General features: G+C 49.9%; 1 protein-coding gene across 3 annotated transcripts in view; it reads left to right on the top strand.

The window, feature by feature from the left end:
- The window catches only part of ERI3 (ERI1 exoribonuclease family member 3), a 395,911-nt gene that overhangs the window by 192,085 nt on the left and 181,637 nt on the right, over positions 1-22,189 (top strand). For all 3 annotated transcript variants that reach the window (XM_029617885.1, XM_029617884.1, XM_029617883.1), the window contains exon 7: positions 16,384-16,483. In XM_029617885.1, the coding sequence (XP_029473745.1) occupies positions 16,384-16,483 (100 nt within the window). The remainder of the gene's footprint in view (positions 1-16,383; positions 16,484-22,189) is intronic.

Raw genomic sequence — 22,189 nt, 5'->3', positions numbered from 1 at the left:
GCGCATTTTACAGAGAACTTCAAGAGCCAAGCTGTTCTCTGAGCTGAAGAGGGCTGCTGCCATACTTTCTCTTTGAAGCACACAATCTCAGCAAATGGTGGCTACGCAAGACCCAGCAAAGCACGAGGAGCATCCTTGCAGATGATACAGAACTCTGCTGCAAGAATCTTAACGGGCTCCTCAAAGTTTGAACACATCTCACCAATCTTAACTTCCTTGCATTGGCTACCGACTGAATATAGAATAGAATACAAAATTTTAAGTTTAATACATAATCTCTAAGCCATGAGGCCTCTATTTGTCTTAATATTCTTCTTAAGATCCACCGTCCAGTTTGAAATTTAAGATCAGAGGGGCAATGCTTATTGGATATCCCGAATCATAAAACCATCCATCTAGTAGAATCCCAAGAAAAATTATCTATTGCTGGTACTGACGCGTTGAACAAACTACCTCTGTCATTACGAAAGCAGGTATGTCTCAAGTCCTAAAAAAAAAAAAAAGCTTAAAACACATTTGTTTGAGATTGCTTTTTTAAAATTTGATTGGCAGGAATATTTATCATCTATGTGAGCAAATGTGGGCCTATTTGTTTTAATTTATTTTTATTTTCTTATAATTTTACTTCTTGTTTTTATGTATGTTATTGTTTTATGATGTAGAAATATATGTAGTTTTGTGTTATTATGGATGTTTTAATTGTAAGCCGCTCAGAATTTTAGATGATGCGGCATATAAATTTTGTAAAATGAATAAAATAAGGCTGATGGAGTTTACCTCGTCCAGAAGGCTCCCGGATTCGATAAGCGACAGCTGCCTCACCAGTCGGTGGTGGTCAAATCCGCCCAAGAGAGCTAAGGGATCTCTGACCTATTGGGAGGAAAGTCTTACAAGGTCCTGCTTATTACCTGCATCACCTCCTTCCAGCTTTACATGAGCCAGTACTCGTGGGGCATCTGGCAGAAGGTAGCTGAGCAGCTGCGTCAACAACGGCAGGAAACCCTCATGTCGCTGGTGTATAAGGGCCTGGAGTGCGGAAAGCACAAGGTCCAAGCGACCTACGATGTTTTGAGATGGCATTGAGGGTGTCTGCAGCAGGAATCGGTGCCCACAAAATGACATGGCTGCAGGCCTCGGATCTCCGACTAGAGGTATAGGAACAACTTGCTGATGTGCCGTGCACTGGGGAGAATCTCTTCGGAGATAGGGTGAGGGACGTGTTGGCCCAGCTCACGGACCACCATAAAACCCTTCAACAACTCTCCTCCAGCACTCGGGACCCGTCCTCCTCTTCTAGCAGGCCAATGAGACCGGGATAGAGGAAGTCTTTCTTTCACCGGTAGAAATACTATCCTCCGCCCTTTCGCTTCCATCAACACCATGAGGGCTCCCACGGCCATCCCAGGCAGCAGAGAGCCCCCAAGCCCCTGCTGGCGCCTCAGTCAACTTCAGGGATGGGGTTTTGACTGGGTCTTAGGGAGCATATGCCAGCCACCTGTACCTAGGACGTTGGAACCTCTAGTCAGGGGCAGGCTGTGGCCCAGTATAACCTTGGACCAGTGGGCTCTGTTCATTGTCCATCAAGGTTTACCAATTGAATCTATTGGGTGTCCTGCCAAATTGCCCTCCGAGCCCATTTTGTGGGCCGGTATTGCATCAGGTGGACTAATAGCGGAGCTCTCTTCCCTCTTAACGGACAGAGTGGTCGAGCCTGCCCCACCAGGGCAAAGAGGGTGGGATTTCTACTCTAGGTACTTCTTGATTTCAGAGTACAGAAGGACGCCATCCCATCCTAGACCTAACAGCCTTGAACAAATTTCTAAACAAAGCAAAGTTCAAGATGGTTACCCTGGATACCTTTGCAAAAAGAGGACTAGCTATGTGCCCTCAATCTAAAGGACATATAAACTCACATCGAGATCTTCCCCAGTCACAGGAAATATTTTCGATTTATGGTGGGAAAACAGCACTTCCAGTACCTGGTGTTGCCATTCAGGCTAGCGCCAGCCCCATGAGTCTTCACAAAATGCCTGGCCATGGTGGCGGCACACCTCCGCAGACGGTGCATGTTTCCCCCTATCTGGTCAATTTGGCTGGTCAGAAGCACATCTCAGGCACTTGACCATCTGGGTGTTGGAGTTGCTAGGGTTTGTCATTAACCATCCAAAGTTCCATCTCAGCCCGTCACCTCAATTGGACTTCCTAGGAACCCTGCTATAAAAGGGTTCAGGCCAAGTCCTTCCTGCCTCGTCAAAGGGCCATCTCTTTGACCATCGCGGAAGAGATTCAGCAGAGATAGCAGATGTCAGCCACATGGCCGCACCCATCCATGTTGGCACGAATACACATGTGCAGAGCCCAATGGAACCTGAAGTACAGTTATGCCAGGCCACATAGAACTTCCAGGACATCATCCGAGTCACCCTGTCTCTCCAGGACTTGTCCTGGTGGCAGGTACTTTCAAATATGGAACAGGAGATCTCTTTTCAAAGTTCTCCTACCTTAATTGTCCTAACCATGGATGCGTCCTCTGGCTCTTCTGGATCACCCGATAGTTGAAATTTTTCCTCTGAATTCAAAGCTATAGGCTCTGGAATTTTTACTCTCAATTTGGCGTTTCCAACTTCGGTTCTCAATTCCCCATTTAACAGGACTTCTGAAACTTGACCCGTAGCTGTTGGCGTACTGGTTGATGTTAAAGCAAATCGGACATCTTGAACATGCTGTTAAGAAATCAATTCCAGTGAATTTACATTAAATGGGGATCCAGAAGCCATTAACTCATGTAGATAGGCTTAGCACCCAGGGCGTCCGGTCTGCCCAGGAAAGCTGTTGCCAAATCAATTTCATGGAGCTCCAGGCTATCAAGTACATGCTATGGGCTTTTAGAGATCGGCTGTCCAACAAAGTCATTCTAATACAAACCGACAACCAGGTAGCTATGTGGTATGTCAACAAGCAGGGAGGCACGGGATGTTACAGATGTTCTCAGAGGGCAGCAGAATGTCAGTCCTCATGAAACCCCCCTACCACCCTGCAGAGTTGGGTTTCTCCTAATTTTCAGTTATATAGATAAGACTGGAGAGGGGGACAGTGTGTGGAGCGTGCTTTAGGGCATCATGGGCATGCTCAGTGTGCCAAGTCAAAGTTTTAGAAACAAAGTTTTAGAAACTTTGACATAAGATTTCCGTGTCGGGGCTCCATCTGATGATGATACCCATTTGTGAGGACTAACATCCTGCTGTCGTTGGAGAACACCTGTTAAAGGTAAGCCACTCTGCTTTCTAAGATGTATGTTATAAATGCATTTGAATACTCTGACATAGCAAGGACTCCAGTTTTGGTAAAATATAGGAGATATTTTGTTCCTTTAACTATGAAACCCATAGAATATGACAGCAGATAAGGAATGTAATGCTCATCTAATTTTCCCAGTTCACTTTCTGAATACCATGTCATACCTGGAGTGAGCAAATGGGGACGTGAACGATCTTGAAGGGAGGCACGCTGGCTGCACTGTCGCGTCTTGGTGCCATGAAGGCACTGCAAGCTGCCAGAGCATAATGACATCATTGTAAGCGGGTCATGGGAAAGGAGCTGCTTACTCTGCAGCAGACCCGGCCACGGGAGGATGCACGGCAAGAGCTGCCACTCTCAAAAAAGAACAAACTAAGAAAAATACAAAAATAGGGAAAAAACCAAAAGGTTGGGCAGGGGAGGAGGGGGGAGTTTTTCTCAGCTGCTAAGAACAATTTTGGCCGGCACCTTAGGACTGAGTAGCATGTGTTTCTGTGGATCTGGGCGTGGGGTGTGGTCCCTCTGCCTGCCTCTCTCTCTGGATCTGGGTGTGCTGCCTCTCTTTGTGTTTGTCTGCCCATCTGTGCCCGTGGGTCTGTATGGGTGAACTTACGTGAGAAGTGCCGTGCTGGGTCAGACCAAGCTCCATCCAGTCTTTGACAGTGACCAGTTCAGCTCACAAATACCTGACTCCCGGGGACAGGGATAGCAGTACCTGGCTAATAATGCGTTATGACCTTCTCCAGGTGCTCTTCGGCTTGATTACATCCTTTGGCAACACATTCCAAGCTTGACAGTGCCCCGAGTGACAAAGTCCTTTCTAGGATTTGTTTTAAATCTGCTGCTTCTTAGTTTCATGGAGTGTCCCATGGTTTTAGAGTTTGAAAGGGTAAATAATCATCCTTTATTTACCCATTCCACCCCACTCTTGATTTCATAAACTTCTATCGTGTCCCCTCTTCTGAAGAGTAGAAAGCTTGGGTCAAGGCCCTACTTCTCCAGGCCTGACAGATCCTACTCTCCTCTCTACCATGGAGGAAGAGGGAGATGCCTCATGATGGGCCAGCTGCAGGAAGATCAGATAGCCCACAAATCTTAGCAGGAGAGGGATGGTGGTCCATGGCCCTCTTCACTTCTCGTGCCTTCAGCTGCTGATGGAAAAATAGCAATGCACTCTTCTGTCCTGCTCTGTCAGCTTTCAGGAATTGTTGGAGAATGTTTAATTTTGTTAAACCGTATTGGTTCAGTGTATTTCTACTCATTTGACTGGAAATCACATTAAGGCATAAAAGATCTCCATCTACAAAAATAAATTGACTTTTCCCTTCTTAAGCCTTAGGGAGCAGGGCGATATGAGTTTAGGTGCATAACATGAGTTACTTCCCTTCAGTAAATTGGCCCTCATGTTGTCATCTTTACACATACAGGGACCGCTTCACTCCCTATGGGAAAAGACCATGATGAATCGGACCCCTAGTGATGGTACAGTGTTGCACTCAGGGGTGGTGTTGGGCAGAGGCCTATGGGACCTGTGGTCTGAATCTGTGTTATATTGCCATAAGTACTTTCTGCAAACTGGATCTTAACGAGGTTCAGCCAGTCTGCCCATGAGCCACTGTACTTTTAAGGGGGTGCTCCATGCTAAGATTTCCAGAGGAGAGTATCCTGCCCCCACCCCCAGCCGGCATTGAATTTTTTAACGTTTCCAGTAACTCCGACACTTGTAGTGTTGTCATTTTCTTCTGATATGCCTTGGCATTGGCGAGTTTCTTTTCGAACTGCTTTCTGTTCTGTGCTGTCATCTTGTCATTCATTTCTCCGTGCTCGTGTTCTGGAATGATAATCTTTGTATCCTCCACACCCCCAGTCTTCCACCCTCAAAGAGTGAGCGACCTCATTTGGAACTGATCAATGCCCCTGGCACTTCCTTCCAAAACTCAGGCAAAACAATTAGAAAGCAATCGATCCTGCAGACAGCTTTGAATATGCATAAGCGCACACTTGACCTTCAGTGGTCAGTTCACCTCCATGTCTGCTTAGCTAGTTTGCTCAGATCTTTCAGCATGAAGAAGGATGACCTTCACTAGCAAATCAGATTCTGAAATAATGCTGTGGAGAAGGAAAGCCCAGAGCGAGAACTGACAGAACCGGGTTCCTGAACCCACACAGCTCAGTCCCTGACACAGTCCTCAGCATATTGTGCCTCTGCTGTAGTCCATGGAGGTGGTGGCTGGGAGATTAAGGGATGAAATAGCTGCCAAAGCCCTTGTAGGGAGCCTGCTGTCAGCAGATCAGGGCCTGAGGAAAAAACCTGCAGCCATCACTCCAGACTGAGAGTGGGGCAAGTCTCCTTTAATACTGCAGATGTAATTATGGAATGTTAGCTTGGTAATTCTCCTTCAACACGACCCTCCCATGACAGCCCGATGGGTGATGCTGAACAATAAAGACATCAGAACATATTTGTAGAAGCCCAAACAAAACCAAATAAACTCCCTGTTGTGTACATAAACTGTAATTTTAGTGAATTATGCATAGACTTAATTAGGAGTTTTAATTGCTAATCATCTCCCAATAGGATTAGCGCTGCTATCTATTAATTATCCCTGGAAGTGTGTGCCTGGCTAGAAGAATGTAGTCCAGCAGTAAATTAAGCACAAGCAGCTCTGGAAGGTTACATGTGCTTTAGATGCGGTTAGGTGGGATTTCTCAGTGACTGAGGAAGGTGAGGGCTAACTCCTGATTTGTCCCCGGAATTGCAGTCCCTCTCCGGCGCTCTCTCTCTCTCTCTCTCTGGCATTTGCAGGCCCCCTCACTCCCCTTTTCAGGAGTTTCTGGCGTATTCACCGTGAAGGCGTGTCCTTTGCTTAGCCCCTGTAGTCTGCTTTCTGCTGCAGTCTTCAGTATTCTCCAGCTCCAATACTTGGTGGAGTTTGCTACTAATTAGTAAATGACTGAGGAAAAATTAAGCAAAGTGACTTGTCAAATGCATCATGTGAGCATCCGTCGACGTCGTCAGATGCATAATGAGCATGGAGTACCAACCAATGGCAGGACAGCGTTAGGCGTGCTAGACATGGTGTGGTCTAACGTCTCTGAGATTTCAGTTAGTGGAGCAGTAAAATAAATTTAAAAAATCAATGTTTTCTTTTAAAAGCCAAAATGGGGGGTAATTTGGCTGCAGGGCATTTGATGAGAACAGTAAAGCCCCAAAGTGTACATTAAACTTTTTTTTTCCCAGGGGCTTTGGGCTCATTTTCTTTCATGTGATGGTTCAGTTGTTATGTCCAGGCACCAAAGAGAAAGCCAACACTTTTGCTTTAAAGAAAGAAGTCTGTTTTGTTTAGCACTCCGTGATCTGTGATGTCATCAAAGCTGCAAAGCCATTGGCTGGAGCCTCATGACACAGTCCTTGCAGTCACATTTATTTATTTATTTATTTATAGGTTCTTCTATACCGCGGTACGTATAGCAATACATCACCTCGGTTTACAGTGAAACATTAATTTAGCAACAGGCTTTACATGTAACAGTATAAAATAAACAGTAAAACAATTAATAGCAACAGGCTTTACAGAAAAACATGGGTTTCAAATAATATGCACATGACCTTGGCTGACAAATTGGAATGCTTGTGTTTTTCTGACCCAAGATATCATTGGAAAGGCGTATTGTATCCTTTCCTTAGGAAGGGCTGTGAGATTTATTTCTCGAGTTTGGAGGTGGCGGTGGGAGTGTGTCCCATCATTTCACAGCTCTTCCTAAGGGCCAGAAAAACTCAAGCATTCATTAGGCTGAGCTAATTCTGCTTCTACCCCATTGCACCTGTAAACGTAAAGACCTGGAACCAGAAATCTGTAGAATGCAGTGATGTTAACCCCGGATGAGCTGGCTGTATGAGAGACGGGAGCTGTTGGACAACTCCATGCTTGTGGTATTGTGTCCTGCTCATGATTGCTCATTCAGCTCCAGTGTAAATGACAGGTCTTTATTAGAAGCATGATGCCCTGTTTTACATACAAACACTCAGACCGGTGAATGCAGTCCTTGGGTTCTCACCAATGGATAAACTTTTTTGAAGGGGATAGAACCATGTTGTTGCAATCAGCGGGCTGCGGGTTTGTCTTGCGGACTGCCGCTCTTACTTCCAACCTGGGCCTCCCAGGACATTCTTTCAACAATGCGGCCACCCTCCCTGGTTCCAGCAATCCAATCAGCTGTAGTACGGCTAGGTTGATGCTGCTGCCGCCGCCAGGCTACGCCAGCACTACCGCTCATCACCGGGGAATCCCTTAGGTGCGCGCGAGCGCCCAACCTGTACTGTGTTACTCGTGGTGGGAATTCCCCTGCGGCACCCTCTGACGTCATTATGAAGCCACCAGCATTTAAAGCCTGTCTGAACATCTCTCCAGTGCCCCGGCAATAGGTTGACTCCTTGGAGTAATGCTTTGCCTCTGCATTCCTGGTTCCTGATCCTTGGTTCCTGATTCCGCTGTGTGTTTCTCCTGAGATCCTGTGTCCTGTTCCTGGTTCCTTGGCAGTCTGGTTTATCTTCTGAGTTCTTCTCTTTGTGGTCAGTCTTCCCTTCGTCTGTCTTGCTCCTGTGGTTCCTCGTCCTCCCTCCTTCTCTTCGTCCCTCATCAGATTGAACTTCTGGCTTTGACTTGGATTGAACTTCTGACTTGACCTTGGATTGGACCTCAACGTTGTTTGATCTCCACCTGCCTGTGACCACTGCCTGAACCTCAACACTGAGTGACTCCCCCCGCCACTGACCTCAGCCTGAATCTCTCTCTGTTGACTGCCGCCTTTCGCAACTGCTGCTCGTATGGATTCTTCTTCACCGTGCTGGCCTGCAACATCTTCTACGCAACAGATCTTAACCTCCACAGAGGCCTGCACCTAAGTCCAAGTGGCCCCAGCATCTGAGGGCTCAACCTGAGGGGAAAGAGGGCTGGTATTGGTGAAGCTTCAGTTGGGCCTCTGCTCCAGTCAGCTGCGCCTGCCGACAATGGGGACCTTCAGAGCTCCTTCCTGAGGGTTGCGCCAACTCCACCGTGGTCTAAGGGTCCATTCCAAGAACATGTTACCCTGTAGTCCTCTGTGCTGTGTCTTTGGGTGCTGACAGTGCTTTGTCTGATGCTGGGGTTTGGTATGCATGCTCCTTTTGGGAATAACTGCCCGAAACAGATTGGCTCTACAAGTGAGAAGTCTGGAAAGAGTTGTGGCCTTCGTGGAGAGTTTGGGGAACACTGCTGCTTTCCAGATTTCCCAGTCTTAATTGCTGTCACTCCTATCTGTGCCCTTCTCCTCCGCCGACTCTGCGCCTTGTGCTTGGAATAGTCTTCCTGAGTCCATTTAAAAACCACATTTCTGAGGCTGCTTTTAAACCTTAACCCCTGGTCATCTCGCTCCCAGCTCCGCTGATGTTAACCGTTTTCTCGATAAATAAAATTCCCAAGCTGTATGTCTGCCTTGATGAGATGTAAGCCCATGTTCCTTTTGTCTTGCCCCTCTTCAGTTATGTGGACAAGATGCAGTTATAGTACAGTTTTTCCTGATGAACTTCAATCTGTTTTTCTAATGTGCTTGATCCTGTGACTGTGTTTTCCTATGGTTTACTTTGTAAATAAATATTGTAAGCTGAGCTGTTATCAGTGCTGTGAAAGAGAGGAGGAGGATCCTGCAGCCTTCCTTGACATTTGTTGCCACCCCAGAGGTATTCAGAAGAATTAAATTGTAGTGCGTATGGAGATTTCACTGAAGTGTAAGTTATTCTTCCCAGAAGACCGCTGGCAAGGTTCCCGGAGCGTATTCACGTCAGGGGTGTGCGGGTGGAGGGCGGCTGCTGATCAGCTGCTACCACCTCGCTGTTTCCACCTGTATCCCTGCCTGGGAGCCTGGCTGTGCTCCAGAAAACAGCTGCTTGCTTTTTCCAGCTCCCGCCTGCGGCTCTTGGGAAGCTCCTGTGCTCCAATGCACATGGCTGGCTCCCTTTATTACAAGCGAAGCTATGCCAAGACACTGAGCTCTGCCAATTCCTGCCAACATGTCACCAGACTGTACATACAGTCCCTGCCCAGCAGGGCTTGTCTTCTTCAGACAGCCCCTGTCTGTTTGCTTTAGTCAAAATCAGATATGATAGTGGTAAGGGCAGCCATAGTTCTGCCAAGGTACCTCGCTCCTGCTCTGCAGTGCCCCCTGCTGTTTCAGGACTGAGACCCCCCTCCCCTTCCCCCCCCAGAGCTCTGCCAGTCCACCTCACACCTACCCTGCAGCACCTCCTGCTATTCCAGGACTGAGACCCCTGCACACAGCTCGGCCCATGCACCTCCCTCCTGCCCTGCAGCACCCCCTGCTATTCCAGGACTGAGACCCTCACACACAGCTCTGCCCATGCACCTCCCTCCTGCCCTGCAGCACCCCCTGCTATTCCAGGACTGAGACCCTCACACACAGCTCTGCCCATGCACCTCCCTCCTGCCCTGCAGCACCTCCTGCTATTCCAGGACTGAGACCCCACACACAGCTCTGCCCATGCACCTCCCTCCTGCCCTGCAGCACCCCCTGCTATTCCAGTACTGAGACCCCCCGATACACAGCTCTGCCCATGCACCTCACTCCTCCCCTGCAGCACCCCCTGCTATTCCAGGACTGAGACCCCACACACAGCTCTGCCCATGCACCTCCCTCCTGCCCTGCAGCACCCCCTGCTATTCCAGGACTGAGACCCCACACACAGCTCTGCCCATGCACCTCCCTCCTGCCCTGCAGCACCCCCTGCTATTCCAGTACTGAGACCCTCACACACAGCTCTGCCCATGCACCTCCCTCCTGCCCTGCAGCACCCCCTGCTATTCCAGTACTGAGACCCTCACACACAGCTCTGCCCATGCACCTCCCTCCTCCCCTGCAGCACCCCCTGCTATTCCAGTACTGAGACCCTCACACACAGCTCTGCCAATGCACCTCCCTCCTGCCCTGCAGCACCCCCTGCTATTCCAGGACTGAGACCCCACACACAGCTCTGCCCATGCACCTCCCTCCTGCCCTGCAGCACCCCCTGCTATTCCAGACTGAGACCCCACACACAGCTCTGCCCATGCACCTCCCTCCTGCCCTGCCCTCCCCTGCTATTCCAGTACTGAGACCCTCACACACAGCTCTGCCAATGCACCTCACTCCTGCCCTGCAGCACCCCCTGCTATTCCAGTACTGAGACCCTCACACACAGTTCTGCCCATGCACCTCCCTCCTGCCCTGCAGCACCCCCTGCTATTCCAGTACTGAGACCCTCACACACAGCTCTGCCAATGCACCTCACTCCTGTCCTGCAGCACCCCCTGCTATTCCAGGACTGAGACCCCACTCACAGCTCTGCCAATGCACCTCACTCCTGCCCTGCAGCTCCCCCTGCTATTCCAGGACTGAGACCCTCACACACAGCTCTGCCCATGCACCTCCCTCCTGCCCTGCAGCACCCCCTGCTATTCCAGGACTGAGACCCCACTCACAGCTCTGCCAATGCACCTCACTCCTGTCCTGCAGCACCCCCTGCTATTCCAGGACTGAGACCCTCACACACAGCTCTGCCCATGCACCTCACTCCTGTCCTGCAGCACCCCCTGCTATTCCAGTACTGAGACCCCACACACAGCTCTGCCCATGCACCTCCCTCCTGCCCTGCAGCACCCCCTGCTATTCCAGGACTGAGACCCCACACACAGCTCTGCCCAGGCACCTCCCTCCTGCCCTGCAGCACCCCCTGCTATTCCAGTACTGAGACCCTCACACACAGCTCTGCCCATGCACCTCCCTCCTGCCCTGCAGCACCCCCTGCTATTCCAGGACTGAGACCCTCACACACAGCTCTGCCCATGCACCTCCCTCCTGCCCTGCAGCACCCCCTGCTATTCCAGGACTGAGACCCCACACACAGCTCTGCCCATGCACCTCCCTCCTGCCCTGCAGCACCCCCTGCTATTCCAGGACTGAGACCCTCACACAGCTCTGCCCATGCACTTCCCTCCTGCCCTGCAGCTCCCCCTGCTATTCCAGTACTGAGACCCCCACACACAGCTCTGCCCATGCACCTCACTCCTGCCCTGCAGCACCCCCTGCTATTCCAGTACTGAGACCCTCACACACAGCTCTGCCCATGCACCTCCCTCCTGCCCTGCAGCACCCCCTGCTATTCCAGTACTGAGACCCTCACACACAGCTCTGCCCATGCACCTCCCTCCTGCCCTGCAGCACCCCCCTGCTATTCCAGGACTGAGACCCCCACACACAGCTCTGCCAATGCACCTCCCTCCTGCCCTGCAGCACCCCCTGCTATTCCAGTACTGAGACCCTCACACACAGCTCTGCCAATGCACCTCACTCCTGCCCTGCAGCACCCCCTGCTATTCCAGGACTGAGACCCCACACACAGCTCTGCCCATGCACCTCCCTCCTGCCCTGCAGCACCCCCTGCTATTCCAGTACTGAGACCCTCACACACAGCTCTGCCAATGCACCTCCCTCCTGCCCTGCAGCACCCCCTGCTATTCCAGGACTGAGACCCTCACACACAGCTCTGCCCATGCACCTCCCTCCTGCCCTGCAGCACCCCCTGCTATTCCAGGACTGAGACCCTCACACACAGCTCTGCCCATGCACCTCACTCCTGCCCTGCAGCACCCCCTGCTATTCCAGTACTGAGACCCCACACACAGCTCTGCCCATGCACCTCCCTCCTGCCCTGCAGCACCCCCTGCTATTCCAGGACTGAGACCCTCACACACAGCTCTGCCCATGCACCTCCCTCCTGCCCTGCCCTCACCCCCTGCTATTCCAGGACTGAGACCCCACACACAGCTCTGCCCATGCACCTCACTCCTGCCCTCACCCCTGCTATTCCAGTACTGAGACCCCACACACAGCTCTGCCAATGCACCTCCCTCCTGCCCTGCAGCACCCCCTGCTATTCCAGGACTGAGACCTTCACACACAGCTCTGCCCATGCACCTCCCTCCTGCCCTGCAGCACCCCCTGCTATTCCAGTACTGAGACCCTCACACACAGCTCGGCCCATGCACCTCCCTCCTGCCCTGCAGCACCTCCTGCTATTCCAGTACTGAGACCCCACACACAGCTCTGCCCATGCACCTCCCTCCTGCCCTGCAGCACCCCCTGCTATTCCAGTACTGAGACCCCACACACAGCTCTGCCCATGCACCTCCCTCCTGCCCTGCAGCACCCCCTGCTATTCCAGTACTGAGACCCTCACACACAGCTCTGCCCATGCACCTCACTCCTGCCCTGCAGCACCCCCTGCTATTCCAGGACTGAGACCCCCACACACAGCTCTGCCCATGCACCTCCCTCCTGCCCTGCAGCACCCCCTGCTATTCCAGTACTGAGACCCTCACACACAGCTCTGCCCATGCACCTCCCTCCTGCCCTGCAGCACCCCCTGCTATTCCAGTACTGAGACCCTCACACACAGCTCGGCCCATGCACCTCCCTCCTGCCCTGCAGCACCCCCTGCTATTCCAGTACTGAGACCCTCACACACAGCTCTGCCCATGCACCTCCCTCCTGCCCTGCAGCACCCCCTGCTATTCCAGGACTGAGACCCCCACACACAGCTCTGCCCATGCACCTCCCTCCTGCCCTGCCCTCACCCCCTGCTATTCCAGGACTGAGACCCCACACACAGCTCTGCCCATGCACCTCACTCCTGCCCTCACCCCTGCTATTCCAGTACTGAGACCCCACACACAGCTCTGCCAATGCACCTCCCTCCTGCCCTGCAGCACCCCCTGCTATTCCAGGACTGAGACCTTCACACACAGCTCTGCCCATGCACCTCCCTCCTGCCCTGCAGCACCCCCTGCTATTCCAGTACTGAGACCCTCACACACAGCTCGGCCCATGCACCTCCCTCCTGCCCTGCAGCACCTCCTGCTATTCCAGTACTGAGACCCCACACACAGCTCTGCCCATGCACCTCCCTCCTGCCCTGCAGCACCCCCTGCTATTCCAGTACTGAGACCCCACACACAGCTCTGCCCATGCACCTCCCTCCTGCCCTGCAGCACCCCCTGCTATTCCAGTACTGAGACCCTCACACACAGCTCTGCCCATGCACCTCACTCCTGCCCTGCAGCACCCCCTGCTATTCCAGGACTGAGACCCCCACACACAGCTCTGCCCATGCACCTCCCTCCTGCCCTGCAGCACCCCCTGCTATTCCAGTACTGAGACCCTCACACACAGCTCTGCCCATGCACCTCCCTCCTGCCCTGCAGCACCCCCTGCTATTCCAGTACTGAGACCCTCACACACAGCTCGGCCCATGCACCTCCCTCCTGCCCTGCAGCACCCCCTGCTATTCCAGTACTGAGACCCTCACACACAGCTCTGCCCATGCACCTCCCTCCTGCCCTGCAGCACCCCCTGCTATTCCAGTACTGAGACCCTCACACACAGCTTTTCGCTATCATTAAAAGCAGTGATTTGTGGGGGTGGGGAAAGAGAACAGTAGCACAGGGCCCCCGGTTTCCTCCTGCTACTTGGGACTTCCAGCTGAGAACTGGCTCCAGGCGCCTTCATTCACAGTTACCCCGGGGCTGCTTCTGTTTTACATCCCATCATTGCAGCGTGGGTGCTCTGCAGATCGCCTCCCATTTTCCTTGTGTTCTACTCTCCTCTCTCTTTGTTGTACGCTTCCTTAAATAACCATTGAGGATGTGAAGGGAATGAGTATCAATCTGTCACTCTCCACTGCTGCCTTCAAACGTGCTGTCATCAAGTTGATAGTTGGCAGGACAAGTAGGATCCCTCCCGGGATCCTACTTGTCCTGCCAACTATCCTCCCATCTCCCTTCTTCCTTCTGCCTCCAAACTACTTGAATGTGCTATTCACCGCCGCTGTCTTAACTTTCTTACATCTCATCCATTCCTGATTCATTCCAGTCTAGTTTTGGCCTGAAACAGCCCTTGCCAAAGCTTCCAATGACCTGCTTATGGCTAAAACCAAAGGCCTTCACTCAGTCCTTATCCTCCTTGACCTGTCTCAAGCTTTTGACACTGTTGCTCACCACCTACTCCTTGATTCTCAGTCCTCACTTGGATTTCGGGATTCTTGGTTCTCTTCTTGCCTCTTCCATTGCACTTTCAGTGTTTGCTCTGGTGGTTCCTCCTCTGCTGCCGTCTCACTATCAATTGGTGCCTCAGGGCTCTGTCCTGGGCCCTCTTCTCTTCTCCCTATATACTCATTCCCTTGCTGCTCTGATTTCCTCTCAGGGCTTTCAGTACCATCTTTATGCTGATGACCCCCAGATCTACCATTCTACACCAGAAATCCAATCCCGGATCTTGGCCTGCTTGTCTGACATTGCTGCCTGGATGTCCCATCACCTCCTTAAACTCAATGTGGCCAAGACTGAGCTCCTTATCTTTGTCCCTAAGCCCACCTCCTCTCATCCTTCTTTCTCTCTTTCTGTGGATAACGCAGGGCCAGCACGCTTCCACTGTTCAAAACTAGGTAGTCGCTTAGGCGCCAACCAATAAGGAGTGGCAAAGAGAAGCCATGTGGAGCTGTGAGCAGAGCCCATCTCGCTCACAGCTGAGAGGAGTAGAGACTTCGCAGACTGTGAGCGGAGCCCATCCCCTATGCGGCCGAGAGAAGCAGATTCAGCGGGCTGCGAGCGATGCCTCTGTGTGTGTGTGTATGAGATAGAGAGAGGGAGCTTGTGTGAAGGAGTGTGTGTGTGCAAGAGACAGAGAGTGTCTGTGTGTGAGAGGGTGTGAGAGCGAGAGAGCATATATGTGTTTGTGTGTGCATGTGAGAAAGAACAAACGTATAAGAGAGAAAGGAGAATGTTTGTGCACAACAACCCCTGCTCCCCACCCCATGAGCTAATCCAAGACAGTCTCAGAGCATCTGGAAATCAGAGGTTCCCAGGTTTGTTTTTAGTTTTTATCATTGGGTGGGCTCTGTTTTTCAATTTTAGTTTTGGAACTGGAACATTTTTTCTTTTCTTTTTTGGCGTTTCTGATTATTGGATGTCACTCTGTCTGCTATTTAGAAATATTCCTTTTCCTAGTTTAGTTTTATTGTTGATGTTTTATGTTTCTTCATGTTATTGTTGTGTACGTTTTACTTGTGTGATTGGGCTGGGGGAAGGTAGAATGTCCAGCGACGGATCTGGGGTTCAGAATATCTGAGGCCCATTTACAACCACCTGCAGTTTTGCCTCGCTTTTGAGGAAGCTCCCAGAAATGTTTTCTGCTGCTCTTTGCCTGATGTATCATGGTGTATTGTGTTCAATATATGCTGTATTTATCTTAAATTGTTATAAATGCTGTTTTGTGTGTGGTAATCTACTTCATACATGGGTTATAAGGAAGGGACCTATAAATGTGGCTTGGGGAATGCTTGTAACGTCATTGAGTCCCCGGTGTGTTAATCCGCCATATTGTACAGGTCAATGAGGGTCCTGCCTCAGACCCAATGCCAAAAAGCAGTCTGTGGTGACAGATAATGAGGCACAAGCTCCACCCAGTCTGCGTGACACCCCCACCTTTCCCCAGACATCTGCAGCTTTAAGCTCACCTGGGTGTTGAGGGTGGGGTGGGTATCGCAACTTTCTCATCCCTGTGTGCAGGCAGCTGCTCTGATGTGGGGGAAGAGAAAAGTTCTCCCATTCAGGGCCCTACACAGATAAAATCCAAATTTAGTCCTTAAGAAAGCTGAATGCAGGTCATCCCTGATGGTTGTGAAATGAACCTCCATGCTGCTTGGTATTTATGAAGTCTGGGAATGTTTAAAGGTTATTTGCCTCTGCTTCTTACTCAGACTTTGAGCTGAGAAGATGAATCTGTGCAGGGTCCTGTGCCCTCTGGTGAGTCTGTAAGTTACCAAACAGTAAACAGGTTACCATTTCTGAAAGCCCTGGCCACAAGCGCCTGGGCTGACTCCTTGCTGGGTTTGCATTGAGGCGCTGAGGTGCAAGGCAGTGGGTCACTCAGCAGTTTGATAGCATGATAAGCGGTGAGAACCTGAATGGGTCTGATTCATTCTCTCCTATCTTGAAGGCTTACAGTTTTGCCATTGGGACTTGGCCTAAGAACGGACTTCTAGACATGAACAAAGGCATGAGTCTGCAGCACATAGGGAGACCTCACAGCGGGATTGGTGAGTACTGCACCTGTGCACACACTCGGTGGGAAGAAGGGTATTGTATGCGCATGCAAGGCTTCAGCGTGACACTGGAGAGTACGGTACTGCTGTGCGCAGAGAATTTAAGACCCGGAAGCCATGTAAATATTTCCAGCAGTGTCGCGCCGGCGGCCCCCGGGCGTGCTGCGGCGTGCGGGGATAATGGCCGCTGTACTCGATGGCACTCAGGGCCAGGTTTTTCCCGTGACTGTGCACACTCCTTTGACTGTTGTATCCTCCTCCTCCTCTGCCTGTTTGCCCTCTCCCTCCCTTTCTCTGGGAGCATGTGTGCGTGTCAGCCAGGGCTTTCCATGATCTGTGATTCACTTGCGAGAGCTGTAGCCGAGCCTAAGGCTGTAGGAAGCTGTTTAATATTGTTTCCAGGCTCTAACCACTAAACTATCAAATCAATACAAGTTAAGGAGATGAATTATTTAAAACCCACCAGCTTTTAATTAGTAAGCTAGTTTTGAACTATGGATCTGGTTACATTATTGGCAGAAGCTGCATTTAAAATTTCTCGTTTGCAAGGACATTTATTTTACTACTGGGGAAAAACAAAATTGGCTTTTTTGGTGGTGATGGGGGAGGGGGGTGGGCTGGGTACATGGAGTACTGAGGATATGCAGGGCTTTCTCAGCTGCTGGCCGGGGTGGGGGCAGAGTTATTTTTACTGCATTTTTAAGGGTTGTCATGTTGCTGACTCTGACCCCGAGATACCCAGAAAATACAGGGGAGTGCTTAATGATGAGCTCGGTCGGGGACTTTGTGTATGTCCTGATAATTACGTAAGTTGTGAATGGAGTGAGATTTGGCCATAAAATGTTTAATTTCCCCATGAAATTTTCCATTTTAACCCAAAAACGCTGTGTAAAAACCTAGCCTTGAATGGCCTGCCTGTTTTGTGAGTACGCGCATGTTATTAAACTCCGGCTTTCTTCTGATGAGTGCTTGTGTACTGCACGGGATCTCCAACTCCTCTTCTTCCTGGCTGCAAGGAATATTCATGTCATGCATCCTGAAAAGCAGACCAGAAGGTGGAGACCTGATGCGACAGAGCGGATCAGTAAATCCTGGCCTTGCTGGCAAATGTAGAGAAATCTGTGCACATGGTAGGAGATGCACAGAGGGGCTGAATTAGAAGGGGTCAGCACCCCCAGGATTGTCTTCAGTGCTGCTGGCTCACAGGGTAGGGCAAGCAGAAAATAGTCTCCTTTGCTATCAGGTTAACTTTTTCTTTTTGCCGGGGATGGGGAGAAACTCGTTTGTAATTAATTCAGAACCCCAATCATTTAGAAAAGAAGTGCTAATCATTAAGGTCTCAACCCTGGCTCCTGTCCATTTGTGCATGTTTCATATGAATTCAATTACCTAAAAAAAAAAGGTTTCAGAGTTGGGTGTACATCTTCTATTTGGTAGGCTGGGCAGGATGTCTGCCCTCACACATGACATCCTCATCAGCTGGGACCTTTGACCTCGCTTTCAGCAAGCTCAACTGAGCATGTGCAGCTGTAGCCACCTCCCTTCTCTCAGGCAGAGCCCCTCAGTCCTCCTTTTTCCACAGAGCCGTGTGCTCATGGATTGGGCTTTGCTCGTGACAGTTCCAGAGCTGTTTATTCAGGCAGAGCTTTGGTGGCAGTTGAGCACCGTGGTTTCCATTGATGGATGCTGTCAAGTGCTGCAGGTGCCATCAGTGCCGTTGGGTTCAGTACCGTCGGCGCAGAGCACTGTGGCTGCTATGTGGCACTGTCAGAGTTTCAAACGAGGGGCGCCATTGAAGGGCAGGATCTCATAAGTTAGTGATTGTGCCCCACTCTCGTCCGGAGAGTGGAAGGGTTTTCGGAATGGAACGGATCTGGTGGAAGAGTGTGCTCTCCTCCCACCTTGGGAGTGAGAGGTCTGACTTTGCCTTTCGAGAGGTGCTCAGAGAAGGGGGTTCTTCACATCCCATCCTCTAGGTTGGCTTAGCCACTGAGTAGTAGCCACCCTCTGTTTTCGCAGGTGATCCGAAGGCCGCCCATCGGGAGCTCTCACTTCCCTGTTGCACTATTGCACAGTGGGGGGTGGAGGATCACGCGAAAGCAACTCCCCCACCATATTCCAGTCACGAGTTCTTTCTCCTCTTTCAGAGGTGACTCTGTCAGTAGTTGTGTTTAGCCATGCGGATGTTTCCGCTTGTGTGCTGTGACATTGTCAAGTGGCCCAACGGGTTCTCTTGAGCCATAGGTTTGATACCTAGGCTCATTGCTGGGAAGTCTCGCCTGCTGATCAGACTGTTCTTCCTCTGCTATCTCAGGGTTCCCAGATTGGTGAGGGTCACTCAGCAGAGAGGTTTACGGACTTCATCCTGCTGAAGTCTAGGACTCTCTCAGTGTCTTTCCTGAGGGGAGATAGCAACTTCCTGTTGGGACTAGCAGGAGGTTCATATGTTTGGGAAGTCTCCCATCTGTATTTCCTACAGCCTAGATGCTATTTCCTTTGTCCTGCAGCTCAGGGTTCTGCCTCCTTTCAGTCACAGTCCAGGAGGAAGCCAGGGGGTAAATGGGAGTGGTCATCACATATACCTTCATGGAAGGGTAAAGGATCCTTTCTCCGCTATGGTGAGTTTCGGTAGCAGCTCTCTGCCCTGCTCAGCATCTTGCATGGGCTCCCTGGGGAGGAGGAGCCCTTCAGGCCTCGGTGTTCAGGGGTTTGTATCCCATCTGATCTTGTACTTGTAGTAGCTCGGCGGGTGGGATCCGCTACGGACCCGGGTGCTTCTTGCTGCTAATTCTCTGGGCAGGCATTTGGGTTCCATGCCTGCGCTTCCTTTTGGTTACACTTTGAGCGTTGCTCTGCATACCCAATCTATCTTGTTTTACTTTCGCCCCAGCTAGTTTTAAATTGTCTGTACCCTCTGGATCCTAGGCCTTCTGGTGCTAGTCAGAGTTCACTGTTCAGAAGCTCTGACTGTGTTGGTTTTTGTGTTTGCATTACGCCCCTGCCTTCGGATGCCTTGCTGCGTAATGGGGTTTCTGTCTCTCTGTCAGTCATACCAGTCTCTGAGGTTGAAAACCCAACGATTTTCCCTCCTAGACCCCTTATTAAGAGAGGGGAGAAATTGTGGTGCTTCCGCACTAACGGGATGCCCCATATTTCTGTTTTCAGCAGCCTCTGGCTTGGGATTCACCCGTGTGAGGACTGCCATTCTGCTTGTCCTCTGAGAAAGGAGAGTTGCTTACCTGTAACAGGTGTTCTCTGAGGAAAGCGGGATGTCAGTCCTCACCCACCTCCCCTGGGAGTGTGTTTTCTCCATGTATTTGCTGTATTATGGACTGAGGGGCTCTGCCTGAGAGAAGGGAGGTGGCTACAGCTGCACATGCTCAGTAGAGCTTGCTGAAAGCTCTAGAATCTTTGAGATCAAAGTTCCGTGCCGGGCTCCGTTGGATGATGTCACCCATGTGTGAGGACTGATATCCTGCTCTCCTCTGAGAACACCTGTTACAGGTAAGCAACTCTGCTTTCTGCCAGCAAACTCTTCAGGAGTCTACTTAGGAAATGTAAATATTCAACCTTTTCCCCCATTAATATTTAGACTTCCTGAGGAGACTCGTTAAGAGTTTGCAGCCAGAATACCTGCATTTCCTGATGCAAGCGTGAGTCCGTGGTACGCAAGAGACTAGGGTGCAATGGCAGCTCGTAGGTGTTGGGACGAGGCATTGTCAGTGCTGCCCACCTCTACCATCACCACTTCATCTTCCTTGTCCATTAAGTTTTTGCATCTCTGGTCTCTCGATTTATTTTGAGTGGTGCCGTTGCACCGTCACACCTATGCACGAGCTGGCTGTACTGGAATGCAAGTCTTTTTTAGCATCCACCAACCCTCACTCTGGAGCAGAAGGTCAGGAAGCGATGTGGGAATAACTCCAGGTTGATCATTGAAAGGTGTGAAAAGCTCATTTTCATGGGTTTTAAATGGATTAAGCATGTGCTTTCAAGGCCAGACAGTAACATCAGAGTGGGAGTTGTCAGGCTCTGTCTGGAAAGCTTGCTTTTCATTTTTTTATTGAATTTCTCATGTAAACACACATCAGAGTTCCATATCATTGTCATCTTAACTTTCTGATGAGCTTTAGACTCGTCCAGTCTGCCCATTTGCCCTTCATTTCTAATATGTCAGCTCAGACCTCATTTGATCCCTAGTCGTCAATAACAATATTGTTGATTTAACACTACTATGACCTGCTTAAAATTTATTGTAATCCGCTTTCAGGCCCTTCATGCTAAAAAAAAAAAAAGATGGATTATCAAATGCCACTGAATAAATAAATGTATCTTTTTGCATGCTTACTGCTGCCAGGGCCAGTACACAGATATTAGACATACTAGGTGAACCTTTCAGCCATGCACCGTCATCTCTGTCCTCTACACATAATTAAAATTGTTATAGCATATTTTACATAAAAAGAACATTCAAAGTACAGTATTTTGAAGTAAAACTATCACAACCATATGTATATTATATTTATATGCCCTGCAAAAAAAGACGCTAAAGACCCATTTGATATTAGGTCTTTTCAGTTGTCTGTTGGTTATGGGCCTGGCCCTCAAAAAGACATAAGTAAACCAAATTACATTTGCAATATAGTAAACCCTCCATACCAAAATAGCACTAACTGTCAGTACGCAAATCAGCAACAGCTCTACCTATGGAAAGGCAACGCTGTATTACAGCAGTACATCGCCTGTTAGAAAAACAGAACAAGCAATACGAACGCCTACTGATTAGAGCAGCAGGCTGAGAGCCAGGTTTCAAATCCCACTGATGCGCCTTGTGATCTTGGGCAAGTCACTTTATCCTCCATTGCCTCAGGTACAAAGAGGGCCTGGTTTGCTAAGACTTTTTTCCCATTCTGTGTCTATGGGAAAAATGCTTAGTAAATGAGACCCTGGGGTCAATAACAAATATCTCCTATACCTGAATGTAACTTGCCTTGAGTTACCATGAAAAGTCATTTGCTAAATAAAAATAATAAATAAAATATTTCACCTTGGTCGCACATGCCGAGCACAGTCAGACCCTCACCAGAATAGAGCAGTGGTATTCCTTCCCAGCCCTCAAGGGCCCGCAAATCAGTCAGGTTTTCAGGATATCCCTAATGAATATGGGGATATCCTGAAAACCTGACCTGTTTTTGTAGCCCTTGAGGCCTCCAAGTTAATGTGCAGACAATAGCTGAACTGGAAACCGAACAAGCCAGACTCTGTATGCATTGCAACAATGGAAACAACAAAATCATCACCATTCTTCATAAAACATCAAACAATAATATCAAGAAATATAAAATATCAATCGTCATAGTAATGCCTTACTAATAAAAGGGCTATTACAAAACAGCTGACTTCGAGAATATTCAATAATTAAAAACTCATAGAAAATGTATTAAAATTTCCCGTACACCAGTAAAATATTTCAAAACAGTTACTTGAGTTAACATCCAATAATTAAAACTAATATCCCCGTTCTCCATACTTGGGAGCTTTTGAGTGTTGTCGATTTGTCCTGCACAAACTCCCTCCTCTCTCTCCCTCAGCCCTCCTTTTCCACCTTTGATACACGCTTGTACACAACTCACACAAGTCACTGTTTTTAACATTGCGATGCACCTCACATACATTTCTATAAGCCCCTTGTATATAAGT

This window comes from Rhinatrema bivittatum, chromosome 10, assembly GCF_901001135.1.
Source record: "Rhinatrema bivittatum chromosome 10, aRhiBiv1.1, whole genome shotgun sequence".
Classification (NCBI taxonomy): domain Eukaryota; kingdom Metazoa; phylum Chordata; class Amphibia; order Gymnophiona; family Rhinatrematidae; genus Rhinatrema; species Rhinatrema bivittatum.
This window is presented reverse-complemented; position numbering and strand designations above follow the sequence as displayed.